We start from the raw sequence: 24314 nt of genomic DNA, 5'->3' as shown, positions 1-24314 counted from the left end.
ACAGGAAACATGCTACGAATTGCTGCAGTTGTGTCAGGGCATCGATCGTTTACGACGGCAAGTTGGAGTTTTCGAATTGATATGTCAAGCATTACGCTCAACACGATGATTCAACCATAGAAAAGTAGACTCGACGAATTTTTTAATGTTCAATGAACGCATATGAATAGAGATTTGAATTAGCCTTCATGGGTTGAATACAAATACTGAATTTTTTATATGAAAAAAAAACCTAAACGATTGTATTGTTGTTTTTCCACTCTTGGCCTATAGCTAAATCTGCAATCAGCGTATCATGCATTTAAACAAACAAGTTCTGTATAGTCACCATTAGTGCAATTTATCATTAATCGAGTATTGCAAAACTGATTATACTAAAATGACTTATCAATGCAGTATGAAATTTAGTCAACAAAACAGTATAAGAGATATTGTCAGCTATTCAAATGAATTCAAGATACAAACTGCCATCACAGAACCAATTTCCTATTTATAAACTGGTTCAAACAGATGCAGAAATTGTGACCACAGGGAAGACTTGCCAACTAATGTGTTTATTAACAAGTTAGTAATTCTTTACGTTTTAAACGTTCCTAGGTGATTTGTAATTTATAAACGTAATTTTAGATGTACAACGACACAGTTTTTAGGTCAATATAACGTTTTTTTCTTTGCCTGTTTAACGTTTAATCAAACAACAGAAGTTCAGAGTTGTCGAAATTTAAGAGACGTTGTTAGCAGAAAAACATCCCAATCCTTGTATCTTAACAGTGAAAACAAAATAGCTTGCGCTTAGGACGTTTTAATGGAACCAACGTATCGAAAGTTTGTGCTTATTTGTCATGTTTAAAATGTTCTCAAACAAGCACATTATAATAATATTTTTTTTTTTTCGATCAACATGCAGCACCTACAACAACTGTTTCACCAGAGATGAAACTACAATGGAAAGCTCAACAGGGGCCGGTAGTACATCGTTGAAAGCATCAACATCGGATTTTGCAACAACTGATTATACAGAAAGTTCTTCAGCACATTCAACAACATCTTCACTAGTACTGAGACTGATTCTACTACATCATTGGAGATGTCAACTAGTCAAAGTTCAGCAGAAACACCAGTGTCTAGCTCAATGGAGGTCAGTGAAATGACTTCAAATACAGCTTCGCTGAGTGTAACTACTGTGATTCTACAATAGGTTCTTCAACACATTCACATCATCTCTACCTACTACTACACATGAATCTACGGCATCATCGGAGATGTCGTCCAGTCAAGTTCAGAAATAACGACAATGTCTAGCTTAACAGAATCTAGCAGTACGACTTCGCGTACAGCTACATTGGATATGACTACTGTTGATTCTACAGAAGGGTCGTCAACACATTCGGATATGTCTTCAACCAGTACAGAAGGTGATTCTACTTCAATATCAGAGACCCCACCTTCTCCTGCCTCAGTTGAAACAACGACACTCACGCTCAATAGGGGCCAGTAGTACTGCTTCAAATACAGCAACATCTGATATAACTACACCCGATTCTACAGAAGGGTTTTCGACACATTCAGAAACATCTTCAACTAGTACTGCAGGAGTCTCCTCTACATCAAAAGAGATGTCAACTGGTCAAAGTTCAGCAGAAACAGCAGTGTCTAGCTCAACAGAGGCCAGTGAAATGACTTCACATACAGCTTCGCCAAGTGTGACTAAAGGTTACTCTACAATGGTGTCCACAACACAGTCATATACGTCTTCACCTGGTAATACACACGACTCTACTACATCAATGGATGTATCAACTAGTCAATATTCAGCAGAAACAACAGCGTCTAGTTCATCAGAGGCCAGTGAAATGACTTCACATACCGCTAGCAGTATGACTTTGCATACAACTACATTGGATATGACGAGTGCTGATTCTACAGAAGTTTTTTCCACAATATTCAGAAACATCTTCAACCAGTACTGCAGGTGTCACTACATCATCAATGAGATGTCAACTAGTCAAAGTTCAGCAGAGACAACATTGCCTAGCTCAACAGAGGCTAGTGAAATGACTTCAAATACAGCTATGTCTACTGTTACTACTGGTGATTCTACAATAGTGTCTTCAACACATTCAGAAACATCCTCCTAATACTGCACACGAGTCTTCTACATCATCGGAGGTGTCATCTAGTCAAAGTTCAGCAATAGCTACCTTGTCTAGCTCACAGGATCTAGCACTTTAACTACGCATACAGCTACGTTGGATATGACAACTGCTGATGCTACAGAGGGTTCTTTAACTCATTCAGAAACATCTTCAATCAGTACTGAAGTTGAATCTACTTCAATGTCAGAGACATCAACCTCTCCTGCCTCAGTTGAAACAACGGCAATCAGCTCAATAGGGGCCAGTAGTACTGCTTCAAATACCGCAGTATCTGATATAACTACATCTGATTCTACAGAAGGGACTTCAACACATTCAGAAACATCTTCACTAGTACTGAGGGTGGCACTACATCATCAATGGAGATGTCAACTAGTCAAAGTTCAGCAGAAATAACAGTGCCTAGCTCAACAGAGGCCAGTGAAATGACTTCACACACAGCTTCTGCTAGTGTGACTGAAGGTGTTTCTACAATTTTGTCTACAACACAGTCAGATACGTCTTCGGGTAGTACTGCAGCTGACTCTACAACATCATTGCAGATGTCATCTAGTCAATATTCAGCAGAAACAACACTGTCTATCTCAACAGAGGCACTGAAATGACTTCACATACAGTAAAGAGTACGATGATTCTACAACACATTCAGAAACATATTCACCTAGTACTCCACTAGAAACTACTACATCTTCGGAGATGTCGTCTAGTCAAAGTTCAGCAATAACGACAATATCTAGCTCAACCGGGTCTAGCAGTATGACTGCACAAACAGCTACATTGGACATCACCAGAGCTGATTCTACAGAAGGGTCGTCAACAAAATCAGATATGTCTTCAACCAGTACTGAAGGTGATTCTACTTCAATATCGGAGACATCAACTTCTCCTGCCTCGGTGGAAACGACGGCAATCAGCTCAATGGGGGCCAGTAGTACTGCTTCAAATACAGCAGCATCTGATATAACTACACTCGATTCTACAGAAGGTTCTTCAACGTATTCAGAAACATCTTCAACTGGTATGGTAGGTGTCCCTACTACATCAAAGGAGATGTCACCTGGTCAGAGTTCAGCAGAAACAACAGTGTCTAGCTCAACAGAGGCAAGTGAAATGACTTCACATACAGGAACTGCTAGTGTGACTAGAAGCGTAGTCTACAATGATGTCTACAACACAGTCATATAACATCTTCCATCTAGTACTGCAGGATGGCTCTACTACATCATTCGGAGATGTCATATAGTCAAAGTCAGCAGAAACTACAGTGTCTAGCTCAACAGAGGCCAGTGAAATGACTTCACATACAGCTTCACCTAGTATGACTACAGGTGATTCTTCACAAACGTCTTCAGCTCAACCAGAAACATCTCCAACTGTTACTGCGCAGGAGTCTACTACATCTTCTGAGATGTCGTCTAGTCAGAGTCCAGCAATTACAATAGTGCCTAGCTCAATAGGAGCCAGTGGTATTGACTTCGCATACAGCTACATTGGATATGACCAGTGCTGATTCTACAGAAGGGTCGTCAACACATTCCGATATGTCTTCAACAAGTACTGAAGGTGATTCTACATCAATATCGGAGACATCAACTTCTCCTGCCACAGTTGAAACAACGGTGCCCGGCTCCGTAGGGCCAGTAGTACAGCAATACCTGATATAACTGCACCCGATTCTACAGAAGGGTTTTCAACACATTCGGAAACATCTTCAACTAGTACTGAGGGTGGCACTACTACATCTTCGGAGATGTCATATAGTCAAAGTTCAGCAGAAACTACAGTGTTTAGCTCAACAGAGGCCTTTGAAATGACTTCGCATACAGCTTCACCTAGTAGTGACTATCAGGTGATTCTACCAAATGTCTTCAGCTCCATCAGAAACATCTCCAACTGTTACTGCACAGGAGTCTACAACAATCTTCGGAGATGTCATCTAGTCAGAGTTCAGCAATATCAATAGTGCCTAGCTCAACAGGAGCAAGTGGTATGACTTCGGATACAGCTACATGGGATATCACCAGTGCTGAATCTACAGAAGGGTCATCAACACATTCCGATATGTCTTCAAGCATTACTGAAGGTGATTCTACATCAATATCGGAGACATCAACTTCTCCTGCCTCAGTTGAAATAACAGCGCCCGGCTCTATAGGGCAAGTAGTACAGCAAACCCTGATATAACTACACCCGATTCTACAGAAGGGTCGTCAACACATTCGGATATGTTTTCAACCAGTACTAAGGTGATTCTACATCATTATCGGAGACATCAACTTCTGCTGCAACAGTTGAAACAATGGCGCCCGGCTCTATAGGGGCCAGTAGTACAGCAACACCTGATATAACTACGCCTGATTCTACAGAAGGGTCGTCAACAGATTTGGAAACATCTTCAACTAGTACTGGGGGTGGCACTACTACATCAATGGAGTATCCTATAGTCAAAGTTCAGCAGAAACTACAGTGTCTAGCTCAACAGAGGCCAGTGAAATGACTTCACACACAGCTTCACCTAGTATGACTACAAGTGATTCTTCACAAACGTCTTCAGCTCAACCAGAAACATCTCCAACTGTTACTGCACAGGAGTCTACAACAACTTCGGAGATGTCATCTAGTCAGAGTTCGGCAATTACAATAGTGCCTAGCTCAATAGGAGCCAGTGGTATGACTTCGCATACAGCTACATTGGATATGACCATGCTGATTCTACAGAAGGGTCGTCAACACATCCGATATGTCTTCAACAAGTACTGAAGGTGATTCTACATCAATATCGGAGACATCAACTTCTCCTGCCACAGTTGAAACACAGCGCCCGGCTCTATAGGGGCCAGTAGTACAGCAACACCTGATATAACTACACCCGATTCTACAGAAGGGTCGTCAACACATTCGGAAACATCTTCACTAGTACTGAGGGTGGCACTACTACATCAATGGAGGTGTCAACAAGTCAAAGTTCCGCAGAAAGTACAGTGTCTAGCTCAACAGAGGCCAGTGAAATGACTTCACACACAGCTTCACCTAGTATGACTACAGGTGATTCTACCAAACGTCTTCAGCTCCATCAGAAACATCTCCAACTGTTACTGCACAGGAGTCTACAACATCTTCAGAGATGTCATCTAGTCAGAGTTCAGCAATAACTATAGTGTCTAGCTCATCAGGGCCAGTAGTGTGACTTCGCATACGGCTACCTTGGATATGACCAGGGCTGATTCTACAGAAGGATCTTCGACACATTCAGATATTTCTTCAATTAGTACTGCAGTTACGTCTACTGCAATGTCAGAGACGTCATCCATCCAGCCCCAGTTTGAAACAACAGTGCTTAGCTCAATAGGGGCCATTAGTACTTCCCGAATACAGCAATTACCGATATGACTACACACGCAACATCTTCAGGTATGCCAACAAGCCATTCTACGGAAGAACTGTCAACACTTTTAGATAAATCTGCAGCTAGTGTATCTCATGAGTCTACAACATTGTTTGGGATATCCACCCATCAAAGCACAGCAAAAACAACTATACCAAGCTCAATAACGTTTGTTTCTACCACTGCAGATGCAACTACATCCATTATCACGTCAAGTGATTTTACAGAAGGGACTGTAACAGATAAAGAAACATCAGAATCAAATACAGCTGAAAAGTCTACTACAGTCTCAGATGCATCACCTCATGAAACGCCAGTGGGAACAAGTATAGCCAGTTCAACAGATACCGCATCTACGGTGGTACAAGCAACAACATCAGGTACTACAACAGTAGATTACACAGATGAGACTTCCACAGAACCAAAAACACCTGAAACTAGTACTGTAAAAGAATATTCTGCAGTCTCCACATGTATCAACTCACCAAACATCATTACAGACAAACAATGCCAGATTCAACTGGGCCCATAACTACTATGGTAGATGCAACGACATTAGGTATAACGATAAGCCCTTCCTCAGAAGGGGCTTTGACAACTGATCAAATGATGACAAAAACAGTACTGCCTAGCTCAGTAGGTTATTCCACACAAAAACCTTCAACGACAGTTACATCAGATGCAACGCAAACAACAGAGGCAGGTACAACTCTATTGGACATGTCATCAGGTGCCGTTACTAGTCCACAGGCTTTAACAATGACACAAACAACAGAAGATGCCATAACGTCGGCACCACAGGAAGAACAGGAGATGCAACACCTTTCAGCTGCCTCCACAGCACATGCGAGGACATCAAGCATCATACCAAGTGGTCAACCTACAATAGAAACACACACAGCCGTTCCAAGCTCAACTGTAGCAAGTACAACAGATGCAGCGGTACTACATCCGGTTTGACACAGAGACGTACATCAGATATGGCTTCTACTCTGACAAGGGGGACAGATTATTCTACATCTGCAGTTGGTTCCACAATGCTTACCGGAACATCGATTGGCATGACAAGCGATCAAGCTACAACAGGAACACAACCAGCTGTTTCTAGTATAGCAGTTTCAGAGGGAAGTACCCAGGCTCGACTTTGAGACCTACATTACCTGCGCATTCCACAACCAAGAACGGACGATTCTACACCTTCAAGTGGTTCAACAGCAAATGTTAGGACATCAGTTTGACATGACAAGTGATCTGTCTACAGTAGAAACACGACCGGCTATTTCTGGTTCAAGTGCTGCTGGTACAACGGCTACAGTAGGAGCTACATCTGGTTCAACACTGCAACTTACATCAGCAGTGGTTTCCACACAAACAAGAACAACGGATGATGCTACATCTGCAGCTGGTACAGCAACTCATGCAAGGACACCGATTGGTACAACAAGCGAGTCTACAATAGAAACACGACCAGCTGTTTCTGGCTCAAGTGCAACTGGTACAACAGTTGCAGTTGGAACTACATCTGGCTCAACACTTAAACTAACCTCAGAAGTGGTTTCCACACAACAAGAAGAACAGAGGATGCCACATCCGCAGCTGGCACAATAAGCTCATGCAAGAACACCGATTGACATAACAAGTGAGTCTACAACACAGAAACACACACAGCTGTTTCTTAATCAAGTGCAGCTGGAACAACAGTTGCAGTTGGAACTACATCAGGTTCGACACAGAAACTTGCATCATCTGTGCCTTCCACACCAACAAGAGAAACAGAAGCTGCTACATCTGTAGCTGTTTCAACAACACGTGATAGGACATCAGTTGATGTGACGAGTGATCAAGCTACAACAGAAACACAGCCAGCTGTTTCTATCTCAACTGCAGCTGGTACAACAAGCATAGGAGCAACAAGGACCACAACCTGCCAGCCGACAGACTACATTTGCCTAGTTGTTCTTGAAAGCAGGCGATTTAGAATGGTTCTCTTTGTTGCAGGCATAGTGTGGAATGATGACCTTGATGATGATACAAGCTGCCACTTTAAAGATACCGCAAATAACATTGGACATGCAGTAAGTAATGTTTATAGATGCTTTTGTTTCATCTTGATTGACAAAAAATTATTACATTTAGGAACATCAGAGAAACCGCGTTTTATTGTAGGGGTTAACATTGTTTGAAAACACTGTCAATTCTTCACTCTGGCAAAATGATCTGTGATCCGACATTACGCTAGTTCCCTCGATTTACATTGATACTTATTTAAACCCTTGATGGCAGACTATAAAAACAATGTGATTCACCATTACTCCAAATGTATGAAAATTTCACGTAATTACATCACTTATATATCGAATATCGCACGCTCCTCAGTGGTAACATGTTTGGCTCATTGCGAACTGCATGGTCATCATTTGACTGAAAGTGACAAGGCAATATTTACAACTTGATTTCTTCAATATTTAAAATTACTAAAGTTATACAATTTGTACATAGGAAAACATTTTTTGAACATTATGCATTACAATTGATAACAACATAACGCCGAGTTAATAGTATCAAGGTGCAATTCGATGATGATAATCGTTATGCTTTATCAACAGTACTAGTTTTTCATCTATCATGAAATAAAACGTATGATTTCCATTTGCTGATAAATAAAAAATAAATTAATCTATGTAAGTAAGATTTGTAATAGAACCTTTACATCCAAATCAAGGGAATATGTACCCTCAAGGCAGGAGACCGTTTACCCTCCTGTGTCAGGGAAGTGGTGACCTGCCCCACGGGCCCATAATCCCTTGTTTAGGCTATGACTAATTAGTACGCAAAGTATCATAACATTTTTGGAGAAATTTAGCTTTGCATGAAAATTTATAGTTACTATACTTTTTTCTGATTGCGTAGCCGATGGATGTACATTTATACACATAGAAATTGAAATAGATTTCGTGAAAACCAAATCGACTTTGCTCTTATAATTAAGATAACCCTGTATGATGTGAATTCAGACGTTTCAAGTATTGCTGGCACTTCTGCCCTGTACAGGCTTGTAGTAGCCAACCGTTTGCTGCTTCAAATGTTATTCGATAAATCAAGTATGACTCCAGGAGGGGTACTTATTGAATGGAAGGACTGCTAAAATAAAAAAAAAAACTGGCTTTACAATAAGTCAGATCTTTAAAACACCATAAGATCTATAATGCATTCTCTCTTCTGTTCACTTCTCGTTGCTTCTTACTGTATCTTGGTTTTAAATATAATTTAGAGTTTGATAATGGATCAAAACAGTAAGCTGTTATATAAGTTAGAAAATTTGCATATAGGTTAATAAAATCCTTTTGTAACCTCACTCTCGTACCTCGAGATATTGTTTACTGAAAAGAAATTGAGTATATTTATATACTGACTTTTTATGGACTTTTTCAGGGTGTAAAGACAATACCGATTCTTTAAAATACATTGTAAAATGATTTTTGTGTGTGATCCACTGCGAAGGGTTGTAAGTGGCGTGTGTTGGCTTGATCAATGCCTTGATATGCAAGTACGAACATTTCTCAGTTGGTACATTGGTACAAGCAACTATTCCGTCCACAGTATTTTACAATATAACGGTCTTTTATCTATTACAGATGGACGTTGTCTTCAAAAGTGCAGGTGGTAGCTTGGCAGACCTGATCTCTTGTTTTTACGTGAACACATTCAGGTACGTGAATGGTTAGTGAATAAAAAAGGGGATTCATATAGATTCAGTATATTTCTACCAATTGAAAGGATTGGCTGATATTTGATTGTGCCGCATCATGGCATAGACCTGGTGAAGAAGTTGTCGACTGCCTTATTTTCATTGAAACTTATCTCAAGTTACTAGTTTTCTCGAGAGCTTGATTTGCCTTTTGCGCTCTTTATTGTATATTAAGTTGTTTGATTAACAACTAGCGTCCTATGAACATTTTGAACTGATTGGAACTTTGACATCTGGAGGTCCTTGCTAGCAGTGCTATGAACTTGATTGACATGACTTCACCAAAGAAAAAATATTCACGGATGATTCCCCTTGAAACTGGTCACTTGAATCTGACGATAGAGTAGATGGTTCTCAATCTTCAAATACAATAATTGTACGATACTATACATGGCAATGACGGTAATTTCTTGATAGGTTATCAGTATTTTTTTACATTGTTTTTACGTATCTGCAGTGAGACAAAAGCTGAGGGTGGTCGGAGAAAAAGGAGTATTTATGATCCAGAAGCGGGCGAGGATCTCATTCAAGTTGAAGTGGATATTCCCATCCCACTGAACGAAACAGAAATAACGGCTGATGATGTAGAGCAACAATTCTTGTTCGGTCTCAATCAAACAGACGTCTTTTCGAATTACACGGGGGATAAAGGAGTTGTTCTCAATGGGACTCATGTGCAGGATGAAATACGTAAGTGAACTTAGCAGATGTAATAATCAGGGAACAGCTATCGTCACGAAAGTGAAATACGCGATGTGATCTCTCTCGGAATAACAGCAGTGACTTAAGTCGCGATTTTGTTAGATTGGTAGTAGACTGGGCAATCAAATTACTTAAAGTCTATATTTTGGACCAATTTGATTAAAACTATTTTATCAAGTGACTATAATGATCATCGATGACTAATTTCTGAAATCCCAGCTGGATGATATGCTATTTGAATGCAAAAAATCCGTTGTCTCAATTTCTAGTAAACTAACGTTTACGAGCTCTAAATTTTACGAAAATTCACCATAAACGTCCTTCCAATTTCCGGCGTTGTTCATCGGAGAAAAGTTGAACTAACTGACTCTTATTTAGCTGAAACTGTTGTAAGAAATGATGAAACCTTTACTGATCCTTTTAGAACATATGAACATATGATTGAAATTCAAAATGTTTGTACAGTCTACATGTCGGCGTAAGGTCAAATGCAATTTATTTCAACTTCTACCACTAATGGCGCACAAAATTGAAAAAAAACTCTGGGCGTGCTCCATCCCATAATTAAGTGTGAAAATGCGTATTTCGGTGCGCTTAGCCTGTTTTTAAGAAACTTAAATATCAACTGGCACTATTGTTTTGTTTCAAATCTAGTAATGCCAATATTCAATATTTGACCTTGTCAGTAGACGCGAAAAAGATGAAATCGAGAAACAGGCGACGATCGTTTCTGAGCGCGGCAAACAGCGGTTGTTTCAAGGCACTTTCCGACTTTGAGCTGAATAATTAGAAAGCTATACCATAAGTTTTCTGATCGACGCAATTCTTGAAAGAGTCAGGACAGATAAAGGGTCGCGACAAACTGTACAGAATACGCTCACTAGTGTTTGAAGGCAGATTTTCTTACTCAACAAAATAACAGATAGTGTCAGTAATGACCTTTCCTTCGTTTCCAGTCATAAATTAATTGATAATCAGAATTATAGTTGACTTCTTCCATGACGCCATTCAAAAAGATTCTTGATCAAACATAAATCACTGATTTGCACAAAACCAGCAGAAGACGTTATAGTTGATTAACGTCATTTTATCAGACATTTTTACACCTCATCGATTTGATCAGAAGCATACTTCAACGGTCAGGATTCATTCTAAGCACCAATACAGCTAATTCCATGTGTTTTCTTATCATGTTCTCATATGCAGGTATCGTAACCTTTGCCCCGCCAACGTCACCCCCAACAGAAGGTACGTGTAAGTATAAGATTCCCGTATAGACTTTTAATCTTTGGAAATGATACCGAGAAGTTTAATTCTCAATAGATGGCATAAGATTAGATAGATATGATGATATACAGATAGACTGCTGGTTGACAAATATGTTGAGATCATGTGTTTATTTTAATTAATTAATTATTGGTTAGTTAATTTATTTATTCCTTTATTTGTTACAGCAAGCGATCGGCAATTGATAATTCTGGCCGCAACTCTTGGTACTACCGCCTTTATTCTGTTGATAGCCCTTATCATATTCTGCTTTGCATTCTGCCGAGCCATTAAAAGACAAAGCGGCAAGAAACAGCGGCAGTATTTGACATCCTTGCAACGGGACCTGCCCTATACGGTAGACAGACCGTTAGCATTCGACCGCTCGCAAATGGACTGGGGTTCGGGTTCAGATATCGAATCCCTGAGTGAAATCACCGTCAGCAATGGAGAGTCTACTATGAAGATGGATGAGCGCATGCGCCATCTTGCCAAGGTTATGAATGCAGCGCCTGAAAACTATGTAAGTGTTCGATCTCATTAAGTCTGTTTGATCAGGAAAAATGTTACTCTGATTCCATTTTTGGATCTGTCGCCTTTTTGGACATTAATTATCATGCGATATTACAAACAGCAAAAAACGTTGCCTTGAAAATTGTTGAACAGAAGTATATTGATAGAATAAAATTTAGCTAAGAATACGTTTTCAAGTAACAAACAACATTAGCAGTCTTAAATTAGGTGAATTACTAACACTAGTTTAATTTTATTAAACTGACTTATTTTTGTCACCAACGTATTGCCTTCTAGGAACACATGCGAGCGAAAATGCCGAAACTTGAATATGGTGAGCCTTACGAGTCCATGTATGGTGCGGATCATGGCTTTATCAGGCCGTACGTCGCTACAGGATCTGAGGTACAGTAAAATTCGTCATTATCACTCTTTGAAATCAGTGCTCATCAGCCAGCAGTAGTTATTTGAAACACTTTCCCTTTCTCGAACTCCTTAAAATTCTCAAACTGCATTGATATATATATATATATATATATATATATATATATATATATATATATATATATATATATATATATATATATATATATATATCTATATATATATATATGATAGACAGATAGATATATACATAGGTACATAATAGATAGATAGATAGATAGATAGATATAGATAGATATAGATAGATAGATAGATAGAAAGATAGATAGATAGGTAGTAGTAGGTAGATAGATAGATAGATAGATAGATAGATAGATAGATAGATAGATAGATAGATAGAATACATAGATAGATAGATAGATAGATAGGGCTTACATGAACTTTTGGTGTTAAATCTTTTGAAATGAATTGAAAAGGCCATTATTTAATGCTTACCTTCTTGGCATTCAATTTATTTCCTTTTATACTAGTTTTGTCCAGCAGCGTGCATACAAGTACATACATGTTTAGTTACCTACTTAACTTACTGACTCACCTGTTTACAATGTCAGTTATTACCTTGACATTAGCGGACATTTTAATTATTAAGAGACTCATCCAAATTGAAACAAGGTGAAATTTTATTTGCATGGAAACAAAGCTCAAGGATGCTTTGAGATTTATTTTTAGAAAATGTTGGTATTTCATAACGGAAAATGTGTAATAGTAATGAATCGACGTTACTCGCATGCACGTTAAGGCATGGACCTGAGACTTAATACATTTTAGAGTAGCTATGGATCATTTTTTCGGAAGTACAGATCGAGATTACAGAATTTGTGCAGATCTTGAACATTTGAGCGAGTCACATGTCTAACAGACATTAGTTTCCCGCCCAAATCACATATTGAAAATGATAAAATATTCCGACTTGCTCTGCAGCCGTATTGTGTACAAGATAACATTAACTTGTACAATCGTTCACTTTTCAGGCTCTGCCAAAACTTTTGATTGAAGAATCTACAAATATAGGACGGAAGACAAGAAATGATTATCAAGAGTTTTAAAAAGACCGTGAAATATCTATTTGCTTAATTGATTGTTCAAAATCGTATTTTTATATTCCGCTGCAGCTTATTTCATTAAGTTATTACACTGACATTATTTTGTTATTTGAGTGCGCTCTGGGCGCTAAACAATCAGTACTATTGCGCTCGTATCAGGGTGTAAATATGATATAATTGAACGATCAACATTAATTCTGCTCTGGTTAGGATGAAATAAGCGTGATTCTGATTATTAATATTACATATCAAACAAATTTCCGTGCGGAAGTATGGCCTTTTTATTTGTAAATTTGGTCACATTTTAACAAAAAACGTTCGTGTTTAACAGAGTAGAATGATACATACTGATTTTTTTTCAGTTTTGGAAATGTCTCATTGAGACACAAGTTTGATCACATATCACGCATGGTCCACAATAGAACTGTACAGAGGAAAACATGGCCATTTGCAAAAGACAGCAGTGAAGGCTGCTGATTTTAATCAAACAGTACTATGCAAATAATCTTAATTTCAGCGAACGTACCCTTTTGCCTTTATTTTATTGAAAATAATACTTTTGAAATAATACAGTGTATAGGCGTGCATTTCCCAAAATGTGGCATCATACTGTGACGTAATTCATGACATCACGATGGGAAAAACTCTGCAAAATATATCTAAGTCCTCGCCATTGAGAGTTGTATTTATGATGATATTGTCTTTGGATGCATTATCAAGAGCTCAGGCAATCATTTAAAATTCTTGTCTTGGTCAAATCATATCGTTTACTGCCGTTCCATCTATTTATTTGCTACGAATGATTAGGTTCGGTTATAGCTTGTCAAGAAGCATTTTATTACAGCATTCTTTAAGACTAACATTACATACGACTCTAAAATGTCTCAATACTTGTCCTTTTTATAGATTTTTTTACAAATGATTTTCCGGAATGTAGAATAAGAGCGCCAAAAACGGCGCACTAAATCAGACTTGCTTTAAAGAAGTTGTCAGTTCTATTGCTCCACTTGCATAAATTCTAGTTCGCACACACTTGGTATTACGTGCATTCCAGGTACTCTGCTTCAGGACTGTCTAACGAAGCTACCATGTTACCTGGTATATCGTCAAAGCCTTGTCACTATTATCTGACAGCAAAATTTCAAGTATTACAAAAGTTCGATTCGATTTTATTCATTCCGAAACTAGTTATGCGACAGCCTCTGCGTTTAACGTATATATGGAACGTGAGCATGCAGAGTATAGAGAAACGAGAACTGAAAACAATTAATTTATCTTTGAATAGTGTATGTAAACGTCATCATACACTGCATGGCAGTAAAGAGTAGTTTTAGTCGTGTGAGGGGATAACATTCACAACATTTGTATTGTTTTGACCCAGAAAACGATTACATTTACGTCTGTTTCAGACTCCTTCAAGTATGTTGAAATACACTGCATACTTGTCAACTGAATTTAGATCAATGGAATTTATTTTGCTGAGGACTAATAGTCATTTGCCAACAATCTAGGTGAACGTTAAACTACACAAGCATGAACTGTTGACAAGTTAAACATAACGCGTTTCGACATGATTTGAGGAACCGAAGCAAAGTGACTATAATTAACAAACATTACAAATTATGGAAATGCTACTAAACATGTGAATCTATTTGAGATGTAAAAGAATAGATAAGCGTTCATGAAATTAGAGTAACTGATATTACATTAACCCACTCAGGAATGGCTAAATGGACCTTTTCACATATTTACTGCTTTGCACAATAAATGCTATATCGTAGATCTACGGAAAATATTAATTTTTAATATTCGCGATCGGTAATATTGTTAGTCACACATGTTCATACAAATGACTTTCTATTTTGAGACACAAAGTGTATCATTGAATTTTACATACTACTATTTTATTATATTTTTCTGTATCATTATGCAATTTGAATTTGCGTGTATGAAACTGAAAGCATTACAATAAGTTTAAGCAAATTTCATTATTGTGTTCCAGACATCTCACTTTTTCTATATTACGTAATTATGTACAGTATGTATATGTTTTCATTAACCGAAGGCAACGGGAGAACATCTAATGTGAGCGTTGTTTTGTATCAGCCAAAATAACGCATTCGACAATATGGTAGTTTGTCGCTAGTTGTATTGTTCTGAACCAGTGATAAATAATATTTTAAGATTGTATTTATTGAAAACATTTTGATGTGTATTTATGCAATCGAAGTAACTTTTAGGCAAACCTCCAGCATTGGTTAATCTCACAAGGACAACGTACAAAAATACGACAAAACTCAAGCGCAGAATTTTCTTTGTTTCCTGTCCATTCATAGTGTCACGTGATCATATATATCTGCATAATCATCAAACATATAACATTACATTTGATCTTGAGTTTTGTTGTATTTCCTTGTTATGTTTACAAGTCTACTTAACTTACATGTATAATATTAACATTAATTGTAAAAAAAATGTATCTGTAACTAAGATATGAATTATTTTTTTAAATGTCAACAAAAGATAATTTTTAATGGGGGATTACATATTGTGATGGAAATTAATTTGTAACACAAATGCCGAACCCGAATAAATAAGCAATATTGTATTTATACAAATAAGTTTATTGTATGTTTGTGTTCGTGCTTTGATCGTAATAGAATGACGAGTATTTTGGCGGGTAGCACGATTTAAAAATCACACTGGAGAATTAACGACGAGAAATACCTGAAAATAGTTCAAACTGTACACCGTAAAGACTTGTTTCCGCAAAATGTGGCTCTTTCGTTTTCGAGTATTTTGCGGGTAGCACGATTTAAAAATCATACTGGGGAATTAACGACGAGAAATACTGAAAAAAGTTCAACCTGTACACCCGTAAAGCTTGTTTCCCGCAAATGGTGGCTCTTTCGTTTTCGAGTGTCCCTCCCTCGTGTCCGTACAAACCCTACTCGACCCTGAGAAGTCTAGTATGAGACCAAACCTCTCATTGGATTGAGTTAGTTACATTCCTTTTCTGGGAAAGGGTTGCCAGCCTTGAGTTGATGATTGCACAGGGGACAATAATTTAAGTCCAGTATTTCTTCTAAGAACATTAAATTAAGGAGAACGTGTCAACATGAATAACTGTTTTGATATCAAGTTATATATTTTGACAGTCCATGATAAGATCACAGTTTATTCTTATTTCGACTTAGATTTTCTAACATTCAATTTTTTACGATACATTTTGGCATGTTTGTGTCGACACCTTTTGAAGAATAAGGAGTTAATGTACTTTAATGTTTTTTTACAAAATCGAAATTGTAATTTGTCCTTATCAAAGAATCACCGTAGAGTAAATCAGGCATTTCTAATTTTTAAAAGGTCGGTAAAGCCAAACGTGATGAGTAATTAAAACATTGAACAATTGAAAATGTCCTCAAACTAAGAGTTGGGGTCATGTAGTAATATCATATATTCAGAAAAAAAATAGCCAACAAATCCTGTGAAAAAAACGAAGAAAGGTAAAAACTATGCACAATCAACTTAACTAGACAGAATCTACAAAAACATCTGACAATGCTTTTTTGGTATGCGTGAAGTAGTACTATATTGATGTAGGATGTCTGTAATATTTGTTCTGATCAGGATTATGGTTGTATAGTTTAATTCCTTCCAGCTCGACATATCATTACTTTTAGTCGGTATGTTCCTGTAGACTGTCCAGTCGCCATTTTCAGCATACTTCCCTGTCAATCGATTTCCCTAAAACAGGTCTGTGTTGCCCATCTTAGCCACGCGCCCTTTCAGCTCTGTGGTTGACTTGAGATCAATAATTATATTTTCTAAAATCAGTTTCGTTTAATCTTTCAAAACAATTATACGAATCTACACGCTCTCCTGTGCTAAAGAATACTTTTATCGCTGTGCTAAAGAATACTTGTATTGCTATTTGATAACCTGTTCTGACAGGACATTTTTAAAAAATTCATCATCACTTGTCACGCTTTCTCTCCACATAAATCCTGTGCGAAAAGGTCAAATTCTTCCTCTCCACTTAAACAAATAAACAATATCTAGAAGACATGAATTATGTTTTTCTTCGTTTGAGAAACTATTATGCTTACGCCTATTTTTCGAATGTTGCATTCTGGAAGATAACGATGTAACTTTATTTGAAAGCAAGTGTTGACTCAAGACAATCGATGACAACTATGAGAAGACATTCCAATAGATAAACTCACCACACACTGTCAACAACGCTTGTGATAAACCTTCACTTTCTCCCAGAGCACCGCTTGTGAGTTCATCGCGGTGGCGCGAGAACAAAAGCCCGACCCGGTTTTCGAGCGATGTTACACCGCGCATTGTTGGATACACTATTGATCCATTGACTAAAGTAAACACGACTCCCTTACACTTTTCTTTGTCTATGGGCGTGTCTGAAATTAAGTAAGACACCTGAACGCCGAGTACCAGGCACAGGCGATAGCGGTATTCAAAGGCCCAGCACACGCCGTCAGACACCAGGGCAGTTAGGGTGGTTGTCACGATTTCGGACCCTGCCATGGAGATGTCGCAGAAAGCCACTACCAGGACTCTGACACTTGTGGTGTTTGTGTGGATTTTGACATTTCACTACGGTATAACAGGTAGGATAAAATCAATTGTAATTATTCATTCATGTCAATTATCATAATTATCTGTGAATAATATACCACAGAGCAAACCTGCGAATCAACGACAGACGCCAAGACCTCTTATCCCGAAGAGTTTCAAATCAGTTCGTTCCATCCATCCATCCGTATTGAAATGACAAACAGAATCAAAATTGCCCACAGCAAATTTGATATCCACGCACAGTCTCCTCTACGCCGACATACCATCTTTGATAAAGATAGTCGGCGTAAAGTTTTCAAAAATGTCGTTTTCAGCAATAAATAACATTTTGATGTACTTTTGGACATAGTTCATCCGCCGCACACATCTACCATATTAAATTCAAGCATTTTGTTATTCAGTCTAGCTCCCGTCATTCAGTTCGGTTTGAATAACTTCAACGAACAGATACCGATTGGCACAACTCACATCAGACGATAAAATCAGTCGCAAAATCTACATCTTAAATGTGTTAAAAAAATTGTGGGATATGTTGTTAGATTCAGAGTGAAGAACATTATGCCAAAATGGTGTTGATGAAGATACTAGGGTGAATGATATGTTGTTTGGTATATCAAACAAAGATGCAAAACAATCGTTATTTTTAAACAAAAATAGAAATTTCACAGGGGATGTACAAATTGGCATTAAAAAGTGTAAATATGGGCAAAAATAAAAAGTAATAAATCTCTAGATCATTGAATTTGTAATACTGTTTACTTATTAATATTAGTTTTATGGTCTTCAAAAAAAATGGAATGTAAATACCTTGCGGTCATCATCACGCCACCGTTCATTGCAATGGGCTGGCCTTGAGTGAAGTTTCAATTATTTCATAAGAAAGAGACAGCGGGAGCAAATATTATTATTTTATGAAATAGGTAACCTTGACTGTTATTTTATGAAATAGATGACCTTGTGATTATGATTAATAAGTCGAATTTTTGAAGCCGGGCACAAAAAGCAAAGGTTGAAATCGACCTGGCAGTGTGTCTCTGAGGTAGTTACGTAATTACACAAAGAGCGAATGTTGACACGAACACCGAGCACTATGAATACACGGTGTGTGTACACTGCGAACTCTGATATAACGAAGGGTAAACCCCCCTGAGTGGAGAGACAAAAAGATCTTCACCACTCAGTTCGCTGAGAAATATTTAGACAAGTTCGAATATTCGTTTGGCAAGACGTCCTTGAAATATTTGGCTGAAGTCCAGGACCTCTACGCAAATACACCGACGTTTTCTGAATTTTTTTGAAGACAGGCCATCGAATATTACAGCCGTACATTGATTGCATGTAGAATTTATCTTTCTGCTCCACTCTTTCACTCTAAGTCATGTAATAACTAGCCATGGCTAATGAAAACAGCCTGGGAACAACTTGGCACATTGCAATCCAACGATTTTATTGTAGATAAGCCCATGATGAAGTTGCTACCCCCTTAAAGTTGACACGAGCACACTTTCTTTTGTTGTGTGATTATAGCATCACAATTAGATTTGCATAAGCTTAACACCCATTCTGTGTCTCAGCAGATAATCACCCTCAGTGGGAGTTCATTCAGTGTGCTGCGGAACCGTTATCACAATCATAGACAGTAGTCTTTGTAAATCGGTAAATAAAAGTGAGAGTCATTTAATTCCAAGTGGTCGCAAGATCGCACGTGATGTGTGCGGACAGACGTATACGTTTGGCTTTCGCACTTCGTCAGCGCTGAGGTTCTGAATTTACACGGCTGACGCAGGCCTGAGCTTTAGATCTGTGCATGCAGGTAAAACTAACGCACGTAAGAGTAGGGAACTTTGCAAAGAATACGATCATTAACCACATATCATCCATACGTTTAAGGCTAGAAATTATGACGAGAGTGTGACCAATAAAGTTAGACGATTAAACCAGAGATTATTGTTTCCTTTTTCCAACTGTCTACGATTAAAATTATTGTGATTTCGACTTTCAACTTAAAACGACCGTTTCTATACCAATGCACATAGCCGATGAGGTGATGATAAGTACGCGCCTCGAAAGTGAAAGACTTAACTTTTGCTCAAACCTGCTCCTAAATGAAACGTTCAATCACACTCTTACCAAATCAACAATAAAAATCAGAGGTCACCGTTCATATTTTGGGCTCTAGAGAAACAACTTGCCTGACATTTAACGATATCTGAAATTCACAATGGCCACCATCCCTGTGTTAACTCTACTGAAAAATCATTTTCGAAGACCGTGAAATTTTTGTTACTGCAAGAGCTTTAAAATGAGCCCCTATAAAGATCAGAAAAGAATTGTATAAGTTTGGGAGTCCTAACGTATGTTCCCGAGGCGCATTCAAGGGAGTTTGATTAACGTGCAGTCTTTGCGCTAACTATATATTTAAGACAGGGAGAAGTGAAAACTCTTCGCCTGTTTTACATGTAGCAAACATTTGAATTTTAGTTTAAGCTTTACATTTTCCTTTCGCACATTAGTAGGGAAAATCAAAACTCCTTGGAGACTTGTATAATGTAGACTTGTTAAGACTATGATATTGCTTCTCTCTTGACAGCCACCCTACCTGACCGGTTTGCCGTCACCGAGCTCCCAGATGACGTCACTGCAGAGGAGCTGGGAACAGAACTCGACCCAACTGTGACTGATGATTTCGCAACAGTCGAAGAAGTCACCATCGGTAGTACTGCTGTCACAGAGAGAGTACTTACAACTATAGCTGGTATGGTGATTTCTTCTGTATGCCCCTCTAGAAACATATTTGCAACCGTGCAATCAGTATAATGATAACAGTTCGGGTTCGATGAACGGAAACGTACGTTAAACAAGAACGAGAATACAACTATTGCTGTGTAATGTTTCTTTGAATTATTCGGTAAATTTCGAGAAAGATGGTACTTGTTCTGTCTCAGGAATAGGCTTATATATATATATATATATATATATATATATATATATATATATATATATATATATATATATATATATATATATATATATATATATATATATATATATATATATGTATGTATGTATGTATGTATGTATGTATGTATGTATGTATGTATGTATGTATGTATGTATGTATGTATGTATACATACATACATACATACATACATACATACATACATACATACATACTAACGTACGTACGTACGTACGTACGTACGTACATACATACATACATACATACATACATACATACATACATACATACATACATACATACATACATACATACATACAATATCCACCGGGCTGCTATTATTTTCACGATTAACAATGAAAGAACTTTTGCAATGATAGGTACACAACTTAATTTTAATTTTTACAAGCGCACACACAGGGTAACAATGAAGGAAAAGCTATGTCAAAGACCAATAAGGGCAAATTAATGGAATGTCTCCAATGCCTGCTGTGTTCAAAGGTACACATTTTGATGCAAATCACGCTTCTATGGATAACCGTTAAAATGTTCAAAAACACGCGGTGAATAGCTTATCTGTTCATGCTTTCTCGGTATAGCTTATCGTTTGCGTGATTCTGAATTATCTTGAATGTGGACAGACAGCACTTTAATGTATGCAATAAATAATACATAACGCACGAAGGAAGTCGTCTGCTCGTCGCCTGCTCTAGCGATACGCGCGCCCAATGAAATGAGAGGCATTTCACACTTGAAGACGACGCTGGCTGCGGGGATTTGGTCACATGTTATCAGATCAGGCATACGCGTGACTGTAAGGATTTTTATTGGAAAAGCCCCGCTGTAATTGCATCCCATACTTACAGCAAAGTGACACTATCATTTACTATGACTTTGCTAAAAGTCGCAACACACCTACCGCCTAGAAAACGAATTCAAATTACTATAATTGGGAAAGATAAACCAGCGATACAATGTTTTGATGGATTCAAATGCTCAACGATGTCTGATAATTGAGTGCAAACTTTGCGTTTACTTTCCTTATTTTGAGCATCGTAGCCTTATACTAATACCAATAAAACCTCTTTAAATGCAAATAACAACAACAACAACAACAACCACAACCGAAACAACCACAACCGAAAAAAACATGTTTTCTCTCTCAATAATCCAATGAATGTTTAAAGCTATCCTTGTACACGAAATGGTTGATCTATCAACTTTCTCAAGCCTTTTGTACTTATATCACTTTGGACAGATTTTACTTGTTCCTTTCGATACGAATAATGTCAGCAGACCTTGATGTCACTAACTCTTATGGCTCTCCATTGGATATAATCCCTTGAAAAAATAACGTGACGGAAGGGTATTTTGTGGTGATAGAAATCCTGTGTCAGTAAATCCACTTTAGCAACAAACCCTGGAATTGCGCATTGTTGCACTCGAAGTCAGAGCGTTCCGTGCCATCGTCGAGTTTAGATTACACAATTGTGACAATTGTGTAACTTGGACTCGGCGATGGCACGGGACGTTCCCACATTGAATGAATGGGAGTGTTTGAAAACTTGCTAATGGCCGCCAGGGAAGGTTTGGAATGCTAGAGTAAATATAGTGCTGATAGGAAAGTCCTACCTCAAAAGTAAACTCGCTTGCCACTGCATACATTGCGTTAAGACATCGAACTTCGACCTCGACAGGAAAAATACACAAGCCAGGGGCTACATTAAAATTAAGAGGGTCTTCCGAGTATCTTGCATCTAGGTAGGCAAAACCTTGCGCGAAGGGAAGTCACATTCCCATATATACAGTATTTAGCAAGAACATCGTATTTGCAAAACTTGAAAGATAATATTTGCTGCCTACCTTGTAAGTAATTTGAATGCATGTCGGGTATTATCGTCAGGTCTGCGAACAAACAGGGCAAAACGTCCTGTCGTTGTCCTATCTTCGGATCGGAAATGCATTCAGTGTGCAATTAAATATTCATTTATTCCGGGGATTCCCATTTCATGAGTGAACCCAAACTGTACAGACAACGTACAATAGCGATCAGTGCATTTTATGCTGTTGTCACCATATACACTTGCATCATACACTGCATAACTTTATTCTCGACAACAGATGTTATAATAACAAGACTGAAATTGCGCTCAAATCGACTTTCGTACTATATTCTTTTAGATTTGAGACCTCTTGAATGTGTAGAGCTTCCACGTCGTCGACACGGAGACTTGGTAATTCTAGAAGATTTCGATCGCCCTCTGACAGAGGGTACCAGTGTCACTTTGCGTTGCCATCCGGGCTACTCAAGGGTCGGACCAGATAGATCGACGTGCCGACACGGTCGGTGGGAACCGCAGCTATGGCGCATGAAATGTCTAGGTAAGTTGCGCTAGGGAAGAAGTTCAATTCCGTTAACCACTTCATATCAGGATATATTTGGAAGACCGAGATTTAGGGGAGATTATCACTTTCTGATTTTTCGCTTTGACCAAGATGTATAACGGCAGATGAAATTTCGTCGAAGTTCAGGTTCTAAGAACAAAATGACACCTTTAAATATAACAATTCTCTGGTAACCCCCGTAAATTGTATATTTTCTGAAAGCCTAGAAAGCCTGGATATAGGGGAACATTTGGTTACCACAGTGTCACCATTGTTTACATAAACATCACGTGACAGGCGAATTGTATAACCTTTCAAAAATCGGTTTTCCCTATGTTTTGTCTCAATAGTTCAAATATCTGACTCAAACTTTCTGGAATGCAAGCTGTCACAACGTTCTTTCAAAGTGTGTCTCAGATTTTTTTATATCTTGCTTAGTTTTTTCGGAGCACAATTTCAAAGAAATAGACTAGCGTTAAATTCATCACTCTGGAAGTTTTTCTGGCATAAAAATTGTTTAAGAAATTCAAAGTTTTAAAATTTCTGAGACACACTTTGGTTGATTTTTTTTCAGCAGATCAAGACAATTTATTCCACAAACACTGACAATACATCAAAATTTACAGCCGAGCAAGCTTTCAACTTTCACAACAATCGAGGGCGTCATGAAGAAACAACTTGAAGGGGTGTATAATATGTTTAATATCTATTTAGTAAATATTCACACAATAAGATAACCTACATCATAACCAAGAAATAACAATCGTTTTGTTTACAGCCGACTGTCGACAGCCGAAACCAATCAGATGGGGTGTATTTGTGGAATCACGTGACAGACACAGACACAGAGATGAAGTTAGCATTCGTTGTGACGAAGGCTTCGAGCGAGTAGGACCACCGGCATCGGTATGCCGTAACGGTAGATGGTTTCCTCCGCCGTTTCACATGAAGTGTGTCAGTAAGTTGTTTCGATACATTTGCTCCTTGTACATCAGTCAATATGATGATGATGATGATGATGATGATGATGATGATGAATATGGTAAAAATAACAACGGCTGTGTGTATTTGTGACTAAAACGATGCCCTCCTGGTGACAAGCCTAAACAA

The 24314-nt window shown here is 38.1% G+C and overlaps 5 protein-coding genes and 1 long non-coding RNA gene across 7 annotated transcripts in view; all 6 read left to right on the top strand.

Moving 5' to 3' along the window:
* Positions 1-3300, top strand: part of LOC139136833 (uncharacterized) — a 98441-nt gene extending 95141 nt beyond the window's left edge. Inside the window, exon 7 of the long non-coding RNA XR_011553259.1 lies at positions 908-3300. This is a non-coding gene — a long non-coding RNA (uncharacterized lncRNA). The remainder of the gene's footprint in view (positions 1-907) is intronic.
* Positions 3301-3652: 352 nt separating this feature from the next.
* Positions 3653-6073, top strand: LOC139136276 (uncharacterized). Its single transcript, XM_070704004.1, has 4 exons — positions 3653-3787; positions 4029-4239; positions 4711-4824; positions 5730-6073. The coding sequence occupies exons 1-4, from the start codon at positions 3653-3655 to the stop codon at positions 6071-6073; spliced, it is 804 nt and encodes a 267-aa protein (XP_070560105.1).
* Positions 5942-14841, top strand: LOC139136827 (uncharacterized). Of its 2 annotated transcripts, none has more exons than XM_070704662.1 (7): positions 5942-7616; positions 9177-9250; positions 9747-9979; positions 11198-11245; positions 11446-11780; positions 12068-12175; positions 13186-14841. In XM_070704662.1, exons 1-7 carry the CDS (start codon positions 7521-7523, stop codon positions 13258-13260), a joined length of 969 nt encoding a protein of 322 aa, XP_070560763.1. In that variant the 5' UTR covers positions 5942-7520; the 3' UTR covers positions 13261-14841. The 2 variants fall into 2 exon arrangements, with proteins under 2 accessions (XP_070560763.1, XP_070560764.1); XM_070704663.1 differs by having other exon boundaries at positions 7376-7616; positions 11198-11239.
* Positions 6079-6501, top strand: LOC139136275 (uncharacterized). Its single transcript, XM_070704003.1, has one exon. It carries the CDS (start codon positions 6079-6081, stop codon positions 6499-6501), a length of 423 nt encoding a protein of 140 aa, XP_070560104.1.
* LOC139136274 (mucin-1-like) lies at positions 6781-7149 on the top strand. The gene has a single exon (XM_070704002.1). The coding sequence runs from the start codon at positions 6781-6783 to the stop codon at positions 7147-7149; it is 369 nt and encodes a 122-aa protein (XP_070560103.1).
* Positions 14842-17736: 2895 nt separating the features above from the next.
* On the top strand, positions 17737-24278 carry LOC139136273 (uncharacterized). Its single transcript, XM_070704000.1, has 4 exons — positions 17737-17891; positions 20450-20614; positions 23001-23201; positions 23983-24278. Exons 1-4 carry the CDS (start codon positions 17807-17809, stop codon positions 24276-24278), a joined length of 747 nt encoding a protein of 248 aa, XP_070560101.1. The 5' UTR covers positions 17737-17806.
* The last annotated feature ends 36 nt before the right edge of the window (positions 24279-24314 follow it).

Source organism: Ptychodera flava, chromosome 7, assembly GCF_041260155.1.
Source record: "Ptychodera flava strain L36383 chromosome 7, AS_Pfla_20210202, whole genome shotgun sequence".
NCBI lineage: Eukaryota > Metazoa > Hemichordata > Enteropneusta > Ptychoderidae > Ptychodera > Ptychodera flava.
This window is presented reverse-complemented; position numbering and strand designations above follow the sequence as displayed.

Coding starts and splice junctions, on each gene's coding strand:
- LOC139136827 (XM_070704662.1), top strand. CDS start 7,521: ATGGTTCTCTTTGTTGCAGGCATAGTGTGGAATGATGACCTTGATGAT. Junction 7,617..9,176: donor CAAATAACATTGGACATGCA/GTAAGTAATGTT, acceptor TATCTATTACAG/ATGGACGTTGTCTTCAAAAG. Junction 9,251..9,746: donor TTTTACGTGAACACATTCAG/GTACGTGAATGG, acceptor ACGTATCTGCAG/TGAGACAAAAGCTGAGGGTG.
- LOC139136273 (XM_070704000.1), top strand. CDS start 17,807: ATGGAGATGTCGCAGAAAGCCACTACCAGGACTCTGACACTTGTGGTG. Junction 17,892..20,449: donor ATTTCACTACGGTATAACAG/GTAGGATAAAAT, acceptor CTCTCTTGACAG/CCACCCTACCTGACCGGTTT. Junction 23,202..23,982: donor ATGGCGCATGAAATGTCTAG/GTAAGTTGCGCT, acceptor TTTTGTTTACAG/CCGACTGTCGACAGCCGAAA.
- LOC139136274 (XM_070704002.1), top strand. CDS start 6,781: ATGACAAGTGATCTGTCTACAGTAGAAACACGACCGGCTATTTCTGGT.
- LOC139136276 (XM_070704004.1), top strand. CDS start 3,653: ATGACCAGTGCTGATTCTACAGAAGGGTCGTCAACACATTCCGATATG. Junction 4,240..4,710: donor GTCTTCAAGCATTACTGAAG/GTGATTCTACAT, acceptor AAACGTCTTCAG/CTCAACCAGAAACATCTCCA. Junction 4,825..5,729: donor TAGCTCAATAGGAGCCAGTG/GTATGACTTCGC, acceptor CTACCACTGCAG/ATGCAACTACATCCATTATC.
- LOC139136275 (XM_070704003.1), top strand. CDS start 6,079: ATGGTAGATGCAACGACATTAGGTATAACGATAAGCCCTTCCTCAGAA.